The sequence below is a fragment of the Lupinus angustifolius genome, chromosome LG19 (genome assembly GCF_001865875.1).
Source record: "Lupinus angustifolius cultivar Tanjil chromosome LG19, LupAngTanjil_v1.0, whole genome shotgun sequence".
Taxonomy (NCBI): domain Eukaryota; kingdom Viridiplantae; phylum Streptophyta; class Magnoliopsida; order Fabales; family Fabaceae; genus Lupinus; species Lupinus angustifolius.
Window position 1 is genome coordinate 556,902 of NC_032027.1, and position 25,200 is coordinate 582,101.

The 25,200-nt window shown below is 30.4% G+C and overlaps 4 protein-coding genes across 10 annotated transcripts; 2 read left to right on the top strand and 2 right to left on the bottom strand.

The window, feature by feature from the left end:
• LOC109334704 (phosphoglycerate kinase 3, cytosolic-like) lies at positions 89-2,494 on the bottom strand. Its single transcript, XM_019570609.1, has 6 exons — positions 2,290-2,494; positions 1,735-1,812; positions 1,226-1,486; positions 822-1,139; positions 457-615; positions 89-337 (listed from the first exon to the last, which is right to left on the bottom strand). Exons 1-6 carry the CDS (start codon positions 2,482-2,484, stop codon positions 143-145), a joined length of 1,206 nt encoding a protein of 401 aa, XP_019426154.1. The 5' UTR covers positions 2,485-2,494; the 3' UTR covers positions 89-142.
• On the top strand, positions 9,498-10,128 carry LOC109334269 (SKP1-like protein 14). The gene has a single exon (XM_019569938.1). It carries the CDS (start codon positions 9,553-9,555, stop codon positions 10,051-10,053), a length of 501 nt encoding a protein of 166 aa, XP_019425483.1. The 5' UTR covers positions 9,498-9,552; the 3' UTR covers positions 10,054-10,128.
• On the bottom strand, positions 11,393-18,040 carry LOC109334268 (probable serine/threonine-protein kinase DDB_G0282963). 7 transcript variants are annotated; one of them, XM_019569934.1, is made up of 10 exons: positions 17,718-18,040; positions 15,693-16,997; positions 13,963-15,662; positions 13,798-13,878; positions 13,101-13,253; positions 12,803-12,966; positions 12,497-12,644; positions 12,294-12,416; positions 12,050-12,137; positions 11,393-11,801 (listed from the first exon to the last, which is right to left on the bottom strand). In XM_019569934.1, the coding sequence occupies exons 2-10, from the start codon at positions 16,681-16,683 to the stop codon at positions 11,605-11,607; spliced, it is 3,645 nt and encodes a 1,214-aa protein (XP_019425479.1). In that variant the 5' UTR covers positions 16,684-16,997; positions 17,718-18,040; the 3' UTR covers positions 11,393-11,604. The 7 variants fall into 7 exon arrangements, with proteins under 7 accessions (XP_019425479.1, XP_019425480.1, XP_019425482.1 ...); XM_019569935.1 differs by having other exon boundaries at positions 13,963-15,402; positions 15,433-16,997; XM_019569937.1 differs by having other exon boundaries at positions 13,963-15,224; positions 15,300-16,997.
• LOC109333877 (aspartic proteinase CDR1-like) lies at positions 22,980-24,316 on the top strand. The gene is made up of 2 exons (XM_019569460.1): positions 22,980-23,341; positions 23,530-24,316. Exons 1-2 carry the CDS (start codon positions 22,980-22,982, stop codon positions 24,314-24,316), a joined length of 1,149 nt encoding a protein of 382 aa, XP_019425005.1.

The following is a 25,200-nucleotide window of genomic DNA, read 5'->3' on the forward strand; positions in this document are numbered from 1 at the left end:
TCTCATGTTTCCCCTTTTCAGCACCTTAACCTTAAGGCCTAAACTCGAAACGATTTTTAGAAGCGATATTTGTTGAGAGTGATAACCATACATTCCGAAAATGAACATACATACTACATGTTAAGGCCTATTTGGTGTTTGTTTAAGCATCATCAAGAGCAAGGACTCCAGGGAGTTGCTTCCCCTCAAGAAGCTCTAAGCTGGCACCACCACCGGTAGAGATGTGGCTCATCTTGTCAGGAAGGCCAACCTTCTCCACAGCGGCGACCGAGTCACCTCCTCCGATGATGGTTGTTACTCCCTTGTCGCTCAGTTCCGCTAGTTTCTTAGTTATAGCCTGCACATGAATGAAAATAGTCATCACTCCAAAATATCAAACTATAAAAACTTGAAGTATAGGACAAAAGAACCCTCATCAATGGTGGATGATCTAGTAAGTTTAACATAATTCCATACCTCTGTTCCTAGTGCAAACTTGTCAAACTCGAAAACACCCATTGGTCCATTCCAAATAATGGTCTGAGTTTTGTTTAATGCTTCATTGAATGTTTTAATGGAATCAGGTCCAATATCCAATCCCATCCATTCATCTGGAATGCTTGATGCTGCTACAATCTGTGAACATATGAAAGAAGAACTTTATATATATCACAACATTCTAAAGAATATTAGAGCCTTGGAGTTGAAAAAATAGTCATTAACTCATTAGAATATTTCATTAGTTTGAAAATGTAGATAACTTGTTAGTAAATCAACAGAACTCCTAAATTCACAATAAAGAAATCAATATTGTCCGAGCAACTCGAAGAAAATGATAGTACCTTGCTGTTAGCATCAGCGGCGAACTTATCGGCTATGACTACATCAGTTGGAAGCAATAGGGAAACCCCTTTGGTTTTAGCTTTTTCGAGAACAGAAGTTGCAAGATCAAGCTTGTCTTCCTCCAAAAGAGATGATCCAACAGAATAACCTTGTGCCTTGTAAAAGGTATAGATCATCCCTCCACCAAGAAGAAGAACATTAACACTCGACAGCAAAGATTCAATAACACCAATCTTGGTAGACACCTTCGATCCACCCACAATAGCAGCAAACGGCCTCTTCGGGTTTGACACGGCTCCGACTAGATAGTCGAGCTCCTGAAAGAAGTAAAAACTGGTAACAGATCAATCGACAATATAAACTACCCAACATTCAACAAAACTCGCAATTACTTCCTACATACCTTTTGCATAAGGAATCCGGTGACAGCAGGCTTCAAATATTTAGCCACTCCTTCTGTTGAAGCATGAGCTCTGTGGGCAGTGCCAAATGCATCATTCACATAGACATCTGCAAGAGCAGCTAGCTTCTTCGCAAACTCAGGGTCGTTCTCCTCCTCCTCTTTGTAGAACCTTACATTCTCTAGAAGCAACACATCACCTTCTCGAAGTTGCGCAACCAATTTCTCAACTTCCTCCCCAATAGAGTCATTTGCTATCTTAACCTGATCGGTCAAAAATAACACAATGATTCAATACTATAACAAGAGGGGCATGCCAAAACAAACAGAAAAACTGTTTTAAGTTGCATTCCGCAAACCGTATTGTGGTTTTGGTAGTCATTGCAATGACATCTCGACCGCAATCGTAGCCAGCCACATTTTCCCTCAATTTTCCACAATTGTGGTAAATGCACAATATCTGCAACTACGGCCGCAATTTAAAACACGGCACATAAGTATAAAAGGTATACCTCAGTTCGAAGAAGTGCAGATAGCCTTGGTACAAGGGGCTTCAAGCTGTACTTAGGTGTTACACCCTTTGGACGACCCTGAAAACATCATCTTCAACTTCAAGGACTATTTAGATCAGAAACTCAGAATCTAGATTCTAAAGAATCAAGTTTGATATTATTAATTTCCCAGGTACTAAATTGGGAGGTTAATTTTTAAATTTTAATGATTTAAACAATATGTGACTACAAATTAGATCACCACGTATCAAACCTTTTTTTTTTTTTTGGTTTCTCACAGGTATCTTCGCACTAGAGGTAATCATGTCCAAGCCGGGAATATCCACACGTACCACTTATCAAACCTTTGATCATAAAAAGTACTTCCTCTTTTGAGCAACAAAAAAGCACATAGACAAACCCAAGTTACATATACTAAAAATATCTAGTACCAACAACACAAATCTAATTCAAACAAAGCAAAACAAAAACCCAGAATACAGATAAATCAAAAGACAAAAACAAAACATACCCATAAACCAAAAACACATGAAAATGTTAGATAGAAGAACATACCAGGTGGGAAGCTAAGATAACCTTAGCACCATAACCGGTTAAGTAGTTGATGGTGGGTATAGCTGCACGAATCCTAGTATCATCAGTGATGTTAGAGTTATCATCCAAAGGAACGTTCAAATCAACCCTCACAAACACTCTCTTTCCTTTCAACTCACTCTCCTTCAATGTTCCAACGCTTCTCTTTGTTGCCATTTTTGTGAATGAAATCAAAGTCTAAAAATAACCCAATACATGGAATGGAATAAAGATTGCAACTTTGGTGACAAAAGTCAAGATGTTAGTGTATAATAATGGAAATAGATCAAGTATACAAGATCAAAGTCAAGTAAGAGCAACTACCATAGTGAGATGTTTGTTATTTTTTTCCACCCACGATACTCGAACCTGAGACTAACTTAATCAAAAAAACATGTACCACTTGAAATTGTAATAAATTATAAAATAATGTGTGTGACCCAAATAAAAATGAAAATATTGTTTGTCCACTCTGATTGTGCTAAATATTCTATAACATTTATACAAGGAAAGGACGGTGTATGTGGAGTTAGACTCCTCCCCATTAATGAAGAGAGAATTGCTATCTAAAACAAAGCAAAATCAAATTACACTGCTAACTAGATGTTAGAACTAATGTAAAGTTATATTGGATCCTCATATTTGTTGCATTATAATACGTTAAATATTCGATTTTTGTATTTGTTGGGAGGAATAATCACATTTCTTCCAAAATGCGATTCATTCCTTACTCCTGGGATGAAAGATTCTACAAAAAAAAAATGAAGTTAAAGATCAATTTTTTATATATAACCAGGTTGATCATTTGGCATGGAATTGTTGTAAGATTACTAGAGATTTTGATTTTTTGTGATATTTATCATTTGGCATAGTCTAATCATAAGAAAGTGATATTTATCCTCTTAGGTTCACATCAAGTTAACTCATGTGAGCTCTTCTGAAGAGAAAAAACATAGTCTAAATTACATGCATGCTTAAGCTTGTCAACCAAAAAATATAAACTATAATTCACAATAAAAGAAATTGAATAAGAGAATAGTAAATGGTTATTTCATTGATTATAAATGAAGAAAAGTTTCTTTAAAACAAAAAGTTCTACAAAATGCTCAATTCTAAAGTCAGTGTTAATATATATGATATATGAATAATGGGTAGATGATCACTAAGCATAATATATTGAGGAATGCCGCAATTTTCAACAAATATAGAGGACATATTGGATGATATAAAACTCAAATCATGAATCTGGATAAAAGGAAAATATAAGTCTGTCAATATATCTTGGTTCGAATGGACTTCGAACCGAGTTCTATGCTTGCAAGACTAATACCAGCAGAGAGGAAGTCATGGTGAAAATGGTAACCTACTATATATACCTGCATTATTGGCCCAGGTTGAAATCAATCATGAGTTTGAAAAATGTTTTGTAAATAACTACTTATGTTTTCATATGTTCCATAACATTGTGGACATTTTTTTGTGTATTTTTTCATCACCAAATATCTTATCAATAAAAAAAAATACACCCACTTGAAAATTATTTCTAGCTAGAAATGTGCCATTTTTTAATAACTCAGTATCTTATATTTTATGTTCCCTATTGCATAACAAATATGAAATTTTTTATTCACAATGTGATACCCTATAAAATTATTTTGGATTTAATAATTTAGCACGTTTATTTTCTGCACCACTCTTCCAATTTTAGGTTCTCTTTATAAACCCCTCCAAAGCCAGTAGTACAATACAACCCTTCCTTTTTCTATGTTCTATGTTAAGCACATTTCTTTTAATCATTTTTATCTATACACAAGTTCTCAAACTCAATCAAAACACAAGTTAAACGAGGGTAAAATATATATATTCCACCTAGAATAAAGAGAACATAAAGTACATAACATAAGATAATATATTCACGAGTTTTTTCCATCTATAGCAACCAAGAAGAGAGTTTGAAACTTGAATGCATGGCACATGAAAGTAACACATAAACCATATAATAATAACTTGTTTTTATTACTTGTTATAGAGAAGTCATAATGGTGACAAGCATGAAATAAAAACCATACCCTTAATGGAAATTCTTTGCAATATTATGACATGGCAAGATGAGAGTAAACCAAAAAAGCATAACTCTTTACACCTTTAGTTGTAGAATCCACAAGTTTTAGAGGAATCTTTTTGTGAAAAGGATTGAGGAGAGGACATCTAAACATGGAAATGCATATTCCGTTGTCTTAAATGATGTCTCAAACCATGTACTAAATCAACGAAAACATGTCATGTTGGTTAAAAAATTAAACATTTATTATTATTTTTTCTATTTTTGCTTCAATATTATTAGTCATGTGCATACAAGAGAAAACGCATAGAAGCAACTTCAATTCCTCAACTTGTGCTATCATATATATATATATTCATAATTCATCTAAGTGGTTTCCTTCTCTACATTTTCTTCTTCTTCTTCTTCATTGTTGTTGTTTTGGCTTCTTTTCTTAGAAGGAATGTGCCTCAGAAGTAACATGAAATTGGCTATAGTGTTGCTTATATTGCATCTTCTCTTGTCACTTTTCTTATTCCCTCTATATATTCAACCAGAACCTCCAATTGGGATAGCTCTATGTTTAAGTATCATTCCTTGCTTTGTCTTGGTTTATGTCATCATTGTTTGGTGAGTACTGAACCTCATCATCATAGCTATCTGGTAAGTGCATGCAAAGAGTTGTTTATTGTTGGGTTTATTCAAGTGTGAAGTCCCACATTGGATATGCGGGGAGGAATAAAAGAGTTTATAAGAAAGAAAGACCCATGAAACTAATAATTTAAAGTTTTGGTTCAAGACGTGGTGTTACTCATTGAACAAACATTGCTAATGGTCATTATTGTTTAAAAGTTTGAGAAATTTGGTATCTTTTAGTTGCAACTTTTTACATTATTCTAGTCAAAGTTGATGATTTTTTTTATGATGATATCCTAAGGAGAACTTATTAGATAGCACTTCTTATTGAAACTTATTACATAGTCTAAATTATCCACTTTTTAAAGTGAGTAATTAAAACCATATCTATCATTACTATATCATTTAGTATGATGTATAATACTACAAGAAAACTTACACTTAGTGGAAACAACAAAATCATTAGTAAAAGACTAAAAATTGTAGTTATAACCTAAAAAACTTGTACTTATGAGTGTTTTCATTTCTATAAGTCATTGTATTCACTATTTTGTTTTCATATATATAGGTAATTTAGTTACAACTACGATTCTTATTTATTGGTATAACCCCAAAACCTATATCTATGATATAAAATTATAAGTATAACAACTTATAAATAATGGGTATATATTTTTAAGACTATACCCACTATTGTGACGATGTCACCTTAGGTTTTATTTTAGTGACACTCATTATATAAATTTGTCAAATTAAGGTAAATACATCTTTGCTTAGTTCAACTCTAAAGGCAAATTTAATTAAAAAAAGAGATTTATCAAAGTTTTTATGCCTTCCACCACCTTTTATTGGTTTGAAATATGTTATTTCATTTTGCAGTGAACATGTTCATTTGTGGATATTGAGCTAGCATGCATTTGGAGGTTACAAATGGTAGCATAGAAAAATGGCTTTGCTAGTTAGAAAGGAGTGATGTGATACAGATAGAAAGACTTGAAGAGAGTGAACCAAGATACTCTTCCCTAAATATTCATGTTCGCATGTCCCGAACCAAGATACTCTTCCCCAAATATTTATGTTCGCATGTTCCGAACCAATCAAATTTCACCAACTAACATAAAAAATCATGTTTTGTTTTTATGTTTTTTCTTTTTAAATATGTCGTAATTTTCAATTGGATGAAGACGCAATAAAATATAGAAAATAGGACAGGTGAAGAGAGTAAAGTGAAATATCAAATTTAAGTGACTTATCACTATTACCAATCATGCATTGGTCATTCACTATGTGATTTGTTGTTTTAGTTTTCTTATTTAGTAGCTAGTTCCTAAACTTCACAAAGTCATGTGCTGTATTTATTGTTTATTGATGCAGATTTAATTTATTGGGTAATAAATTATTTGGATATGTTGTCTTTCTTATGTCCATTATCATGAATGAAAATAAGAGAAAGTATAAACAAAAAAACACAATTTTATTTGGTATACAACGGTCACAAGATCAGAACAATTAGACTTGTTGATTTTAGCGGATGATATAAATAATAGTTGAACATAGTAGGAGATTGACTAAGATAAAAACAAAATATATTTAATTGATTAATAGTTAAAGGAATATTTTAAATATATATATATATTAGAGAAATATTCATTGCCACCTTTTATATTGCATCTATTAGTTCTTATTTATAGACTTCCCTAAAGCGTTAGTATTTTTCTATATGTTTTCATGAAACCTCTATTGACTACAACAATAATTATCATAGACAAAAACTGGTGTATTATTATATTGCACAACTATTGAGTATTTACTTGGTATATTGATTGTTTTTATTTACATTATAAGCATCTTATCTTCTCTTCTCATTTTATCAATGCATGTTGCATAAGTTTCATTACTCCCACAATGTAATTTTCCATTCATATTTTAATTGGTTGTATGAATTTTTTTCATGCATGTTAGCATATTAGTATTTGTTGTGGATCAGAACATTCAATCTACTTCATTACACTTCTAATGATCAAATCACCTTATAGTTCTCTTATTATTTTTTTAAGTTTGTTATGGGTGAGACTCGAACCTACAATCTTTTTCACTTCATCTCTTAAATCCCTTTCACTTTAACCATCATATTACCTCATAACTCCTAATTGGTTGTATTGAATTATATATGAGTTTATAGAGTAAAAAAGATAGAATTAGAATTGAATGCGGTAAGAGTTTATAGAAAATACAATAGATTCATACATTATAAAATTTTAGTATGCATGGACGAAATTATTAAAAATTAATGTTTCATCAATTAATATAATTTATGATAGAACATTATGAAATCATTGCATTTATATACAATTGTGATAGAGCCAAAGCTCATTAGGATGATTTCTTTGTCTCAAAAATGAACTAGCATTCTTTTATCAAAGTGAGTTTATCTTTATCAATACACAAAGCCTTTTATGTACTTTTAAAAATATATTACTTATAGGTTATAAGTTTATATGTAATTAATGAATAAATAGTAACTAGTATTTAAGGTTAAAAAAAGTAACTATTTTTAGTACATTATTAAATACAATATATAAATAAATTCTATTTAAAAATTTATCAATATCATTCCAAATTAGACAAATATGTCTATATATAATAGGGGAGGGATTCATTCACGATATAAAATAAATTTTATTTAAAAACTTATTCAAATGATTTCATACTTATTAATTACGATTATGAGGAGTAATCTTTTTACACAAATTTATATTGTGTCATCTATTACGCTACTAATAATTTTTATCAAATATAAAATTAATTATATTATTGAAAGTTAAAACTTATATATCTCACATATCAAATTTTATAAAAAATAAATTTTTATGGTACTTCTTTTATAGGCATCAAAATTAGTGCAATACATGTTTTCAAAGTATATAAGAATTGGAGTCATTTAATTATATATTAATTGATATTCAAATTTGAGAAAATGATCTAGCTGTTATATATTCATTAATGAGCAGATGAATTAATTTATATTTATAAAAAATTACTAACAATGTAATAATTGACTTAATTTAAATTGATGTAAACAATTCATTTTTATTATATATTATATACTTTTATATGATATGTTTCAACTATATACACTATTCTATTATTATAAATATTTTTCTATAAGTATTTCCTAAACTTAAAAAGTCATAGGTGTATTAAATAATTATGTACTTAATAAAAAGCTTGATAAAAAAAATAATATATCCATCTTCTAAATTATGATTTGACTTTAAGTTGATCTATAATCTACATAAAATTACATAAAAGTATATTTTCATTATCATACCGTACTTGTCTTTTTATAGGTACTATCGTTTGTAATGTATAGTTTATATTTTATAAATTCGAATATAATTTTTTGCGCTAAATTTACGGTTGAGTTTATTCAATTGGTTTAATATTCAATTTTTTAAATACATTTTTAAAATAAGAAGATAATAAGGATAAAATAAAAAAATAATATTATATAGTTTTTTGGTAGAAATAAAAAGATATTAAGGGCAAAATAGGAAAACACAAATTACACCATGATAAGTGGTTATTTTGTGTTTTCCCTTTATTAATAGTACATATATCTTTGAATCGAACACCATATATACTACCAATCGTGTATCAAAACTAACCGACTGTGCTGACATTATTAATCATTTTTCAATTGAATCATTCCAACTATACTAGTTAATTTTTTATTTTTTTTAAAATAACTTAATTTTTATCAAAATATTGATATTATATATATTTAATCTCACTACTATTCAATTTAATTAGTGGGTCAGTACAAAAATATCTTATAATAGGAAAAAAAATCAATACATTTAGGAAATGAATTAAGTGAGAACTTTATAAAAATAATAATAAATTTTTTTATAAGCAAAAATAATAACAATTAATATGAATCATTTGATTTTATTTGGTCAAAACAACACAAAATCAAGTTATAATTTTGGAGAATAGATCATCTTCATTACTAGAAAGTCAAGTAATAGACCAAAATAATGAAATATGATACAAAAAATATTTAACAACTCCAATTTTAGATTATTTTTTTTAATAAAGTAATATAAAACATTACTAGAAAGGTCTCGGAGTGGTACATAAAGTAATATAGCGTGTATTGGTTCAGACGATACATGTTTGATTCATCTTAAGCAATTTCTCGACTTCGAGTCTTCTGAATGAAAAAATATCTGCTAAGAGAGTTAGCCTCACATACATGTGAATGTTCTCAGTTCGGACATAATTACTTTTGGTATAAAAATACATGTGAGAAACAAAAAAGTAATATAAAATATAAGAAAAAAATATTTACACTATTTTTCAGCACTGGAGTTGAATTCGTATCTAGAAATGGGTAGTTACTTAAGATAAAAGAAAGTTGAAATGGTGACCATATTTTCAAAGAAATACGTGTCTTACTTCATCAGCGTTTCCTTAACCCTCTCTATTTCCAATCCCACTATAAATACTACTCTCACCCGTTTTTCTCTCAATTCTCAATTCTCAATTCTCAATTCTCTTCAACAATGGCGGAACCGAATCTCCCTTTGATTTCTCTGAAAACCGCTGATGGCGAAACCTTCAACGTGTCTCCGATTATCGCGAAGCACATGGAAATCGTTCAAAACTTCATCGGAGATGATTCATCAGTTTCAGTCACTTCCTCCGTGGTTCCTCTCCCCAATGTCAACGCTTCGGAACTCTCTAAGATCATCGATTACCTCGATTATCATCATAATTTTCGCAAAGGTGTTGATTCAAATGATGAGGAGGCGAAGGAGTTCGATGAGAAGTTCACGAAGGGATTGAGTCATGATGAATTGAAGATGTTGCTTATTGCTGCTAATTACTTGAATGTGAAGGAGCTTCTTGAATTGTTGTTTCAAACTATAGCGGATATTATTGAGAACAAGAGCGTTGAATATGTGAGGAATTTCTTTGGAATTGTTTCAACGTATACGCCTGAGGAAGAGGAAGAGCTTCGTCAGCAGCATCGATGGGCGTTTGAAGGTGTTGATGAAGATTGAATCGTTCAGAGTAATTCTTATTGTTATTGTTGTTGTTGTTAGTTTTTCTTCCAATAAGATCATCAAATTACAATATTATTGTTGTTATCTTATCTTTTCAGAGAAATGCTATCCTTAATTCATCTATAAGCAATTTTGCTTCATTAAAACCTGATTATAAATCTTTGACACAATTGCAAACAATTATAAGATGAGTAAAAATATGCACCGATAACATATGGTAATTTTAGAGTTTAAAATCGACGTATTTATGTTATTATTACATCATCCACTATAATGATTCGCTAATAGTATAAAAACACTTATACTATTAGTATATAGATATTAAATCCTTTTATAAATCTTTACTAGACATAAATATTATATTCTTATAAAATAATATATTTATTGATAGGTATAAAGATATATAATATGAGACATATAATATGATTTGTAGCACATATATATCTCTTACATTACCCTGCACTTTTCATATAAATCATATTATTTAATTATGCAATATTTATATTTTATTACATTTACTGACAAGACCTTACTTTACTGTTATAAGATTCCATTACATCTCTGAATATTACTATGTAAAAAGTGTTTGATTGTTGAGAATGAGGAATACTTTTACTATACCATTACCAACATAAACGTTTCTTATGCACCTTATATTTTTTGGATCTATGTCTTCCTTCAGGTAAAGACATTAATCACGTCTCTATGGGAATATTTTTATGGAATGAAAATATAATATTATATATATATATATTTATTTATTATATCATTCATATCATTTATTTGTTTTCATTTGTATTAGCCTATTTTAAAAGAGTTAATAATTATTAAATATGAATGATATAATGATCGTAAAAAACTTTTATATTATTAATGCATACATTTAAAAAAAAAAAAAAATGCGGTGGTAAAAATATATTCTAAATATTCTAAATTACATGTTTAAATATGTATTGGTTAATTAGGTATTAAGTACTATCAGCGTAAAAATATATAATAGATTTGTCCTCTGTTATTTTTTGATTTGAAATCCTACAACTTTTTTTTAATTGGTGGTCCTATAATATCATACATGTATTTGTCTATTTATAAAATACATGTTGACATTCAACCCATGTGTATTGATTAAAATGAATGACATGACTGGTTCAATCTTTGGATTCTTGCTGACATGTGTATTGGGAAATTTGTTTTTCCCCTTCACCAAAAATAAAAGAAACTATTATTTGACATATTTAAAAATGCAAGTAATATATAAGACTTTTGATTGAAACTTTTATCTAGAAATGAAGACATGGGTACAGAAATCACTGTGCAAATAGCATTATAAATACAATTCCCAAATGTTAATTAAGGTCCTGCACCCATGCCATTTATGAGGTTTCACACACATACATATTTACATTCATCAACATCAAGAGCTAGTGTGAAGTGACCAGAAAATCAACATAATCAACTATTGCAGGCCCTCATATAAATGTAATCATACCATGTATATTTTTTGATGCATAACTGAATGGATACATGGTATCAGATCAAATCGATTGATTATGATTTAGATGCCTTGTGGCCATGTCCCTTGGTCTGACTAGCAGATGCCGACATCACTCGCAAGCGGCGAGCAATTTCTGTGAAGGATGGCCTGATTGAAGGATTTGGTGCCCAGCATTGCTCCATTAGTGTTCTCCATTCGATATCGCAATAACCGGGGATCGTAGGTCTTAGTGTGTTATTTACAATACCTCCTGCATGTAGTGTGCTAGAGAGTCAGAAGAAAGAAAATACAATTGAGGACATAATGAGTTCCTTGATGATAACAAAATATGACAGAAGAACATAACTTGAAGTTCTATCACTTGAAATGAAAGTTCTATCACTTGAAATGAAAGTTCTATTTATACAAATTGAGAACTAGCTTTTCAGAAAGGTGCTTCACTACTTTAATCCATGAAACTATAGACAAATCTTCAACGCGAAGAGAAAAAGACATCACCTATGATTGCACCATAGTGCATATTTGCATATGGCTCCTCACCGGTAAGAATCTCCCATAACACAATGCCAAAAGAGAACACATCAACCTAAAGATTTGACAAAATAGCATTAGGAATCAGTTGCTTGTTGTGTGGGATAGCAACAAGAGATGCAGTTTAGGACAAGAATTTATTTTTCTATGTTGAATTTATCATCGTAACCGATTGTAATTCAAATTTTCCATTAGGCCTCAGAAATTTTACCTTTTCGGAAACCCTATTGCTGCTACCATTCAGCAGCTCGGGTGCCATCCAAGGTAGAGTTCCGCGCACGCCACCAGAAACAAGGGTATTTCTCTTAATTTTTGAAAGGCCAAAATCGCCAACCTGGTGAAAAGAAAATTTCTTAGCTTTGTCAACACTGAAGGCATTGTTACAATAGGATGAGTGATTCCCGACATGAATACCTTGCATATTGGCCGTAAAGGATCCTTCAAATTCACAAGCAGATTGTCACATTTCAAGTCAAAATGCACAATATTTTTTGAGTGTAAATATTCCATTCCGAAAGCTGCGTCCATGGCAATTATTAGTCTCTTACGACGATCAAGAGGCCTGGAAGCAAAATGTCATGCAAAAATCCCTTAAACACTTTCTTCGTGACAAAATACTTAATGGTATCAAAGAATTATAATTAGTAGCAAAATGTCAAGTCTTCCATTGAATAATAGGTCAATATATAAATGCAATAACTTCGGAGGACGGATACATACCTATCCTTACGAAGCAAAACATGCCTAAGAGAACCATCCACCATGAACTCTGTAACAGTTGCTAATGTGGCTCCAGGTCCATCCTGAACTACGCCATAAAAAGCCACTACATTTGGATGGTGAAGCTTGGACAGTATATCAGCTTCTCGCCAGAACTCTACAGTCTGAAAACGGAAACGAATATCAACAACATAGGTCCTTTAACAAGGCATCATTATACCAATGTGTGCCTTCTAATAAATGCGTGACATGACAATGATATGTAACTACATAAGTAAGGGAAAAAGAAACAATTTACCAGTCTCTCTTGTTCTGATGATCTACCAGCGAAACAGCTTTTCTTTATTCTTTTAATTGCAACATCGGATCCTCGCCATTTCCCATGATACACAGTCCCGAAGGTACCAGAACCTAGTTCTCGCAGCTCTTCAAGATCATCATTCTTTATGAGCTGTCATGTGAATTAGAAATATAATGAATGAAAGTAATAAAATTTTATGCACTTTATTTTCTATAACAACGTAACAAAAATAAGCCATTAAGCAACCATGGCATCATCATATACGGAGCTTCTTCAGCCTTCATCAGAGATGCCAAAAACAATTATATAAGTGTTATGGATTATCGAGTTGGTTTACTTGAACCTAATTTGTCTGATAACTTAATAGACACAGTTATCATTTCAAAGAATAAAATCATATGCAGCATCAAACTAGTTAATTCATAAGAAAAAATCCGATCATAACATGCTTTCACCTATAAATTCCACACAAGCTAAACATTTTAGTGTAGGATCAAATATTAGACAATAATCCATTCATGGCAAGAAAGGATGTAAGTAACTTTCCGTGGTGTGAAAGATGAAGCTTTTCAAAAATCGAATGAAAAAAAGAGCTTTACTTGGCTGAGAAGTTGATTCATAATTTCTACAATGGAGAATACGAACATACAAAATCACGAATTATTAGTTTGTGTCGAGAAGGTAGATATAATACCTGCAGAGTACTGATGTCAAAATTCACAAAAGAAGGATCTTGTCGGGGTAGATCCACACTCCTTGTTTCATTCTTCGCATCCTATATTCAATCCATTACAAGTTTGTTACAAGAAAAAGCATATTTGTGGAGGTTCTTTAAATAAAGAACAATTAAAAAGCATACCTGAACCTGATAATCACACTCCTCTGGTCTTATGTTTTCAATCGTAGCATCGACGTTCGTCTTTTCGTTGCCCTTAATTTGGGAATGGTCATGTTTTGGATGAAAAACAGTGATCTCCGTTGTAGTTGTTACAGGTAAGTTTTTCTGATTTTCTTCGCCAAAATTCGGGTAGGATTCCTTGTGTCCGGCCAAAACACCATCTGCTGGTAGAGGAGCAGATTGCTGAGACTTACTATTTCCTTCTTCTACATTTCTTAGGCCAGATGAAAAACCAGGATTATCCTGATCAATTAAAGACACATTATCGAACCCCTCTTGGGCCAGCTTCTGAAAAAATGACCAACGTTTAGGCTCATGATTGTCCACGTTTAAGCTCAAACCTACTCTATCTGCTGATAGTGAACCAACGTTTGGTGAATCTTCAGAAAGTATCGCCTTTGAGAACATTTCATAAAAGAAATCACGGGGAAACCTGTCATCGATATCAATCAGAATGTCACCCTCGGCAGTTCTGGATTTAGCATCCAAGGGAGAATCTTGAGAAACATCTTGGCTTCTGTTTTCAGTTAAAACTAGAGGCTTTTCTTGGACCTTAATATTGTTATTAGATTCCTTGGTAGAAACTTCACTCATATTAAGGTCTGGAAGTTTAGATCCTTTATTCTCATTGCGTCCAACAGAGGGGACCCGGGGAAATGAAGGATGTTCAGTGCCCCTGGTTTCATCAACTTGGAGAATGTTATGATTATCTTTGGCGCGACTCGTTTCCTTTTCAGAACTAAGGACATGATCCTGATTGCTATAAACTTTGTTCTCTGATAAAACCTGCTTCTGCTCTGAATTTACCTGACCTGCTGCATCAGGTACCTTATTGTACTTCAGTTGGGAAAACCACTCGCCATCGGTATGGCCATCTACTTGCAAGGTATTTGCTTCGGAGCCGGACACTTTATTCAGATTTGACAGATTCCCACCATGATATATGTCACTGGATTCTGTAACTGGATTCTTCTGGTTGAAGTCAGAAAGTAAATCTGTTATGAGTAAATGAGAACCATATGCATCATCTGACTTCGTAGATCGGTTCAGCAAATCTTCCAGCTCCCTGGGAATTCTCTCAGAATAATAGACTCTACTGGGAAGTGGAGGTGGTTCAAGGTAACTGAAATCAATAAAATTGGACTCGGCATCAACCTGAGCATCCCGAAATGCATCAGTAGGTACAGTATCATCTTCACCAGATTTAAGAGTCTGTGTCGGATTCATAGTACTAACCAATGAAGAAGCATCTTCAAACTGCTGGTGTTTACCTTTATTTGTTGATGGCAGTGTAGGATGATTCCCTTCTGATAATGCAATTGTAACTGACGCCTCTGAAACGTTACCTTGCAAATTGCCCTCGCTGCCTGAATGAATGAAACTATCACCCTTTCTTTTCACCTGAATTGTTGGAAAATCTGAGTTTTTCCCTTCATTCATAGTACCTTGGTTAACAAGATCAGGGGTAGACACAGAAACTGGAATCTCTCCGAGACTGCGAGGAGCGTTGTTGGAAGGTTCAAGGTAGTTGTGTTTTGGATATTGACTAGTTTCCCCATGGTGAATGACCTGGTCATTGTAAAACAATGGATAGGTTTCATAAGCATTTGAGGATGTTTGTACCATCGGTTCCGAAGATTGAATTGTCAAAGACGGGTTAACATTGCCAGTCAAGGAAGAGCTGCTGACACCAAATGATTCTTCGGGAACTCTGCTGGTTCCCCTCTCAATATTCTGTCCATCCAGTTCATGTAGATGATTGGTAGAACTGCTTGCTCCAAGGAGAATTGAGTTGTTTCTCGATCCCAAGTCCATGCCGTTAACAGCAACTACATACTCCATTTCAGAATCACCACCAATGCTACCGAGACCAAACTGAGTGTCATTCAAATCATTTATAGAGAACAGAAACATCCTAAGCTTTAGTGACCCTCTTCGGCTTTGTAGCTCATGACATTCTTCCATCATATTCCATAGATCCTCATCAGAAGATACTGAAACTAAGGCATCAAGATCTTCACCAGGTAGCTGATACTTCATTACATGAACCTCATTATAGATTGATGACATTTTATGCATAAGCTCCGGCCAACGAATGTCCTTTCTTATACTAATAATACGCGTTTCACCCCCAACATATCTAAGCTTACCGTCACCTGGTCGTGGTAATATTCTACCACCAAAGCTGCATAGAACCTTCACCTTCATCGATGAGCTTCCCGAAGATCCAGAAGAGGCAATACTCTGGAGGACTCGGTTATTGTCTTGATTGGATGAAGTTCTAGGAATTGATTGAGCTGATTTATAACTACTTCTGTCTTTAGGACCTTTTTCTACTTTTGTGAGTATAGAAATATCAGACCCACTATCCGATCCTGTATGGCCTAAAATGCCTTTCAATTCCATATACCCTGTTGCATAATTGGGATTACCCACGACATTTGGAAAGACGGGATTCCTCAGGTTAACCCTGTCTCTCATAAATGCAAGAGAAAATTCCTCACCAGTCTGTATGGAGTAATTCAGTATAGGTTTATTTTCGGGCATGTTGGAGGCCGAAAGTCGTGTATTGATATGCACGCCATCAAGATGGTCTTGATGGATCGACTGTGGCGCAGGATGGAATTCATCGTTCCTAGGTTCCGTGGTATTGTATTGATGTTTCTGCATTCTTGGTTGCATAATCAAAGCATCATATGTGAAATTAAATGCTGGGATTTACTGTGGCTCCCTATTACCGGAAAAGCACTCAACATCATGCAGAAATAGTGCACCTAATACTGTAAAGGTAAATTCAATTTCCAAACTCAAAGACTGGGTTACAAATAACTCCGAAACTTTCAGTTCCTTAACCAAAGCCAATGAGTGGAAAAGAAGCTTTACAACCTCTCCAGTTTATGTCACCGTATTCAACACATGAATAAGCTTCCACAATATCAGAATTTACAAGAGTGGCTACTTTATCCAATGATCAAAATGCCTTCAAAATATGTTACCTTGCGAAAATAATGAAATTTAGGAACTGCTTAGCATATAAGATGTAACAAGAGATAGAAACAACTATACTACATGAACAGATGTGAAATAAAAGATTACCAGATTTATAGCCAATACAATTATTTGGAATATCATCAATAGTGCCAGTTATAGAGTTGTCATGATATTGAATACAAAACCTAATGAAACTATCTAAAAATTTAAGATCATGGATAAATAAATTCTTTGTCTAGTATCTGTAGTTTATTCTGCAACTATCTCTGATTACTTACACTGAGTAGTTAAGACTTCAGAAGAAGAAAATGGTATATAAAATGGACCACAGTTTTATATGTATACAGCCTTATCCCAACAAGTGAAAAGGCTATTTCCGGGACTTGAACTCGTGACTCACAGATCGCGAGACAACATCCTTACAATTGCGTCGATAATTGGGAAAAATATGATCTCCATAATTTTTATAGCAGACCAAACCACATGCAAAGATCATATGCAATAAAATCAGAATAAAAAAAATTGGGACATCTAAACACCTTATATAAGATCATCTTTGATAATCACAACTATAACCTTCCATAATCAAAACACAACATAAATAATCATAGTTCTATAAGTCATGTTTGATTCAATTGACTGAAAAAGATGTCAATCAGGAAATTAGAAATACAACAACAGAATCAAAAGAAGAAAAAAAACATGAAATTGAATGAACTAAATACCTCACTGATGATTGTTTTGATCTTGAAACATAGTCAAGAGGCTTTCAAAGGAAGAGCCATGGCTTATATCTGGGAAAAAAATAAAAAAAAATCATGTGGAAAAAAAAAAGCAAATCTAAAAAGAATCGAACTTTATCTACCCCATCTTTTGATATATTTTTTTCAAGCTATATGATTCTACTTTACATCAATTATCCTTTAGGAACATATGACACAACACTTTCTCTCTCTATATTTTGTGGACTATAGAAGCTGTATATTTATGATTGTGTTTCTGGTTTGGAATATAAAAAAAGGTTATTGTGTAAGAAAATAGTCAACGGTGTGAAGCATAACAAGGTTCAAGTGTCCTATAGTTGAGTTCCAAAACAAGCCTATGTTTTTTTACTATTATTATTACTGCAACAGTTCGTTATACGTGTCGGTTATAAGTCAAGACAAATAACTGTTTTCATTATTTTATGTTTTGTACTTGATATAATATTTTCATTATATGTTTATTTTGAACTAGGAAATGTAACCAAATGATATTCTAAGGAAATGATGAAATATGTTTTGAATTGGATAAGGTAAATATAGTGTTATAAAATTCGGTTTGGATCAGTCAGACTGACTGGTTCAACTGTGAATTATACATCCGACTAGTTTGAGTATGTTATCTAATGGTTTGTATTAAAATTAGATAAATTTAGTTTGGATGGTTGAACTAAATTTAGTTTAAAACATCGAAAGTAATGTGGTTTTGATATGAAATAAAAATCAAATGCTTTAACCTATTTGTATATTTGTCATTTATTAACTTATGTTATAACAAATTTAATTAAATTTTAAACTTAATTTTGGTTCAATTAAAACAAAATATATATGTTATTTGATGATGTTTTCGACTTATTTGTGATATTTTATAGTAATAAAATATTCTTTATTGATTATTTAATTATGTATAATAATGTTTTAAAAGTTGGAACATAGAGTTATTAAATAGTGTTAGATAATATTATGTATTTTTTAGAATTTTTAATTTAAACTGAAACAACTAATCTTACCATTGACCCACTAGTCCAACCAATGACTCATTGACTCGGTATCCTGACCGAGTTATTGATCAATTTGAGTTTAATAACATTAGGTAAAAATATTTGCATATTCCTCATGTTTGCATGTATATATTCAACAGTAGAATTCATATCTATTCGACTAAAAATATTATAATTCTCTATTTTTTATTATATATATAATATTAATAAAATATCTATATATATATATCATTTCATATGTAAAATTACATGTTTATAAAAATAAATAATATTAATTTTTTTACCTAAAAGGAGTATACATTATATTTAATTAGGTTTATGATAAAGTTCGAATTTAAAAGTTGACACATTCAGTTTGGATTTAAGTTAGCTTTTAGGCATAGATCGAGCTCGAGTTCAAAAAATAATCCGCTAAACATTCAGGGTCAAGTAAGAAAGAAATATTACCTAACGCAACCCAACACATGCTTCCCCCAAGGTATGATAGAGTGGGTCAAGGGAGTATTTGTTACATAAAAGCAATCATATTATTTGATTAGTAAAATAAAAACAATCTTATTATTTTAAGCATTTTCTTTGTAACACATATTAAAAGCATTTGTACATAAAAACCATCAAATTAATCTTAAAATATATTGTATGAATTATTTGATTAATACAATAAAACCAATCATACCATTTTAAGCAATTTCATTGTAAACACATATTAATACTCCAGTGCATTTATGCTTAATTATAAAGCAATATTAATAATTAAATAATATTAATTGTAAATCAATAAATCGTAATGCATATTAATAATTTTAATTAATTTCCGTGTGATTTATGCTAATATTTCATGTTATAAATTTAGAAAATCAGTAATAATTCATATAATTACATTTTGTGATTTTTTTTATATAACAAATTCAAATTGGGTATAGCATAAGATGTTATTCATAATAATAATAATAATATATTAATGGGATAATGATAATATTAGATACAATCATAAAGAGAATAGTAATGATAATATGATAGATTAAATTAACTAGGAAGTGAAACCTCACTCATTATTTCATCTCATCCTCTATTTATTTCATCTTCCATAAAACACGGGTAAAAAGCAAATCATTCATCATTAAACACAAACATCAATGATATCTCACTAAAATCCTATAAGGTTAATTTTAATAATGTAAACATCTATATCTATGTCCTATATACTGTATATAAAGTTAAAATATCATGTAATTTCTATGTAATTTTTACTTTCTATTTTTCCCTTCACATTATTTAATTTTTTTCAAAAAACCATATAATCATAATTAACTATCATCAACACATTAATTAACCACATCTCTCACCTTAAACTAAATATTATTATAAACACACAATGTAAAATGAATAGTAACAATAGGAAACATAATGTAAAAAGAATGTTTATAATTTTCTGTTATTAAAATTTCAAATGTAAACATTGATTTGTTAAAATTGTTGGTATTAAAATTAATTTTAAACATGTACATCCATGTTCCTATGAATTCATAATATTAAAAATAGCAAATTCATAGTATAAACGATAATGAGGTTAAATCTAAAATAAAACATAATCATTCTAAAGATATGTTAATATTGAACGTGTAAATTCCAATATTTAAAAATAATGGATATCAATCTAAAATAAATCATAATCATTGAAGAGATATGCTTAAAAATACTTTATAAATTTATATAGTATTTATTTATTTATACTTATTATAAAGTCAAAACATGGTGTAACCACCCACCATATAGTAATTTATAATTTCTTATTTTGCCCTTACTATTTTTTATTTTCTACACAAAAAAATCATACAATCTAATGCCATATCCCATTACATGTTCATATTATTTTTTTAATTGTATCTTCCTTCTTATTTTTGTAACCGCAACATTTTTTATTTACATATTGAACAAAAAATATTTTGCAATAATATTTGTCTCTCAAAGTGTTCTTATGATTTCATTATTCAATAACAACACTATAAATTATAAAGTATAATTTTTTTCTCAATTTTGTCATACCAATAAAAAATCATTAGTCGGTTTATAATATCTACTACTTTGTACAATCATTATTACTAAAAAAATAAGAATTATGCCCTAATTATACACTTCATCTATAAAACTAATGGCAAATAATCAATTATTTAAATACACAATTACATTCTAAATAATTGAAAAGCGGGTTGACAAACAGGAGAAAGACTGTCAACCTACTAGTAACATAATCCCAAAAAAATATTATGCACAAATAAGTCCTTATATTTATATTGAGAATATAGATGAGAGATATTATTTCATACAATTTGAATTTTATTTATTAGGAGTTAGTTTAGAATCAAACCTTTCAACAAATCAATGCTAGTAATAATTCATACAATCATACTTTTATGATTTTTTTGGATATTTCAAATTTGAATTTGGTATAACATAAGATGATAATATTGTAACCATAATACTAATATTAATGAGATAATAATAATAATGAATACAATAATAGAAGGAATATTGATGATAATATGATATATTAAATTGACCATGAAGTGAAATCCATGTATAGATTGATTTGTTAAAATTGTTGATATTTAAATTAAATTTAAACATGTATATTTATGATTGTATAAATTCAAAATATTAATTTTAAACATGCATGAATATATTAAAATTGAACTATATTTCTTTAAAATCTGAACAACAAATCATAATGACCCTTACAAATGCATAGATATCTTACTAGCTAGTTATGTAAAACTGTCACTTAAAGTAAACTTTTATTGATATTTACTGATATTATATAATATGGTGATATTATATAATATTGTAATTTATCATCTAAAATTGTCAACTTTTATTGATATTTAATGATATTACCATAAGGTGATTTTGATATCATTACCTTGTAACTACTATATATGAAAACTATCACTTGACTTTTATTGATATTTATAGATATTGTCATATTAGTGATTTTGATATCATTACTTTGTAATATCTATGTCAAACTAGATTTTTATTGATATTTACTAATAAATTATATAATATGTTGATTTTGATATCATTACTCTAGCTACTATCTAAAACATTCACTTACTACTTATTTCGTATAAATGAAAGTTTGTTTTTTTTTTAAATAAGCTTAAAGTTACAATACAATAATATTTGGCAATTCACCTACATTATCAACTCCTTTTATTTAAGAAAAATAAGCAAAAAAATACTTCTCTTTTATGGTGAGATGTTTTTTATTGCGTATTTTTTCCATCCAAAAAACTTCCCATTTTACTCCTAACATTTCAATAACACATGTCATCTTTAGATTGACCTCTTCTTAAACTGCTTATTTTATCATTTGTGCATTATTTACCTTGTGATTGTCTAACTCAAGTTTAATACTTTTTATTTATTTGTGCATCATGTTGTATTTACAACATTGATATTGATTATTATTCTGTCTTTTATTTTAACAATTTTTAGCCTTTCACACAAGTATTAAAATTAAAAAAAATTATAGTAAAAATATATATAATGATAAATATTAAAAATGTATACTTTAAAATAGTATAAAAATCAAAATAATCATAACATAAACAAATAATTTCATAATTTTTTATAATTTATTCTGTAAAAATATAATTATCTACCTTATCAAAATGAAACAAATTAATTTATATTCAATTTTTCAACTAAGATAACTAAATATAAATATATTATAACAATTTATAAACTAAAACTTAAAACATAACATATACCAAATACATATTTAATGGATTTTATTGACATTGACTCATATCCGTGATTTTGATTTCATTATTACTTTGTAGCATGGCTATGTTTAATTATCACTCAGTAGATTTTTATTGTATTTAGTGATATTACATAATTCATATTGGAAAATTACCTTATATATTACATCATATGGTGATTTGCATATCATTCCCTAATAGACTTTTATCCATAATTAATGTTGGATATTCTAAATTAGTATATGGTGACATCTCATTGTACATATAATCATATGATAGTATTATTATAAAATTTTAGAAGTGAAAAAACCTCGTCAAGATGTTTCATTCTCATATTGTCCGATAACAATAATCTCATCCATAGTTGCATGAGATTCTCACTTAATATTCTTATAAATGTGTATAATATATTCTCCAACCTCATTCCATCGTCAATAGCATTGTACCTAATTTGCAACATGAACCGAGTTTTATACTTTGCCATTATACTATTCCATCTATCAATACCATCTTCAGCTAAACCTAATGGCCTCAACATTGATCTTATTCATAGAGACTCACCTTTGTCACCCTTCTACAACTCTTCATTGGCCCACAAAGAGGTTCTTATAAATGCTGCCATGCGCTCAATCTCTCGAAACAAAGCTGGAGCAGTAATCATTCCAAACAATGGAGATTACCTCATGAAAATCTTTATAGGTACTCCACCAATTGAGTCACTTGCTATTGTAGACATAGGCATTGATCATATTTGGGTACAACACTCTGAATCTTGTAGTTTTCTGAAGAAACGTGCTTGTATAGCTTCAACCCAATGCAGGTACTTACTCTTTAAGGGATGCATGGGAATATGACTATACCATGGTCTATGCATGGTTCCATATAACAGTATTGCGATCACAATTACAGTATGTGACGACATTCTTAATTTTAAACTTGATATAGAATATTGGTTTCATCTTATACCTCTTTCAAATTGAAATAAATTTTGGACTTTTACCTATGCAGGAAACATTATTTATCATTGAAGGATAGATCTATCTTACAAGGAGACTTGGCTATTGATAACATTAGCTTTGGTCCAAATAATGGTCCTTTGATAACATATTCTAAAACTATATTGAGATGTGAAAATGTTAATATTGAGAATTTGAAAAGCAGAAGAGAAGGAGTAATTGGTCTTGGTGGTGGACCATTATCATTAGTTTCACAACTTGGTGATGGAATTGGTCACATATTCTCATACTGTCTTATCTCCTACACTAAAAACATTACTAGTAAACTAAAAATTGGGAGTGTTTCAACAATGCCACCAAATGTAGCAATTAGTACTACCCCTTTGGTGTCAGAATCTCCATACACTCTTAAGCTTGAAAGTGTCTCAGTTGAATCTACAAAACTGAAACCATCACAAAGTTTAAATATGATAATTGATTCCAGTACCACATTGACTTATATTGCAAAATCTTTCTATGACAGTATTGAGATTTCAGTTGCTGATGCTGTTGAATATGATGCAGTATTGAGTCCACCTAAACCATATAAGTTATGCTATGAGTTAGGAAGCATGGATGATGATGTTGTTCCTTCTATCAAATTCCATTTTCCTAAGGTTGATATGCATCTTCCAAAACATAATGTATTTGTGAATGTGGGTAATAATTTGTGTTTGTCTATTGTTCCAACTGAAGGGGTTTCGGTTCTTGGTAACTCAGCACAAGTAAACTTTAAGGTAGAGTTTGATCTGAAGAGGAACACTGTTTCTTTTGCTCCTACGGATTGTACAAAGGAGTAGAAAGCCTTCAAAATTTCTTACATATTCCACATTCTCAAGTTATGATTATTAAGTTTAAGATGAATAAATTTTTATTATCATGTTCATAATGTGAAAATGAAGTGTACTCTTAAGTCCATCAGTTAATACACATTTACTTGTTTACTTTTCACTTTTTTGGTGCATGATTACATTTTTTGTAAAGAAAAATTTAAATTAAACATATAATCTATTATATAAATAAGAAGTGGATAATATAAATATAATTTATCAACAATGTCTTAATATAGTGTTATAAGGTTCTGCTAGATCCGTAGAAATTAGGATAACTAAAATGTCAATGATTCGATTATTGAGAGCAACATTGTTAGAGGGGCACCACACATCTCAAAAAGGATTAGTTCCTTACCCAAAAGAGTAGTACATAAAAAAATATATAAACCTATTATTTTAATTAAATAAAAGATCTTTGACAATAACTTTTTAGAGTAATTATCTATTTCAATCTCTCATGTTTTTTTTGACCTTATTAACTACGTCCTCAATAATTTTAAATTATGATCTTAGTCCCCAATATTTTTAACATAGAATCACGTTAGTCCTTCTGTTCCTTACTATCTATTAATGTCAACATACTTATCTATGTGTGTAGTTAAGTAAGTGGTGACATGATCTCGAGTGACGATTCCATGCTGGCAAGTTTTGCTAACTCAGCGAAATAATGTCGTTTCAATTTTTGTTTTTTAAAAATAAGATAGAGAACAATGTTATTTTTATTATCTTCTTCCCCTTCACCAGCTCCAATTAAAATCACACATTTTACTCCTTCAAATTTTTGTAAGTATCATATAAATCTCTATTCATAAATACAATTTTGAACCCGAAACTAAGCTTCTCCACATTTA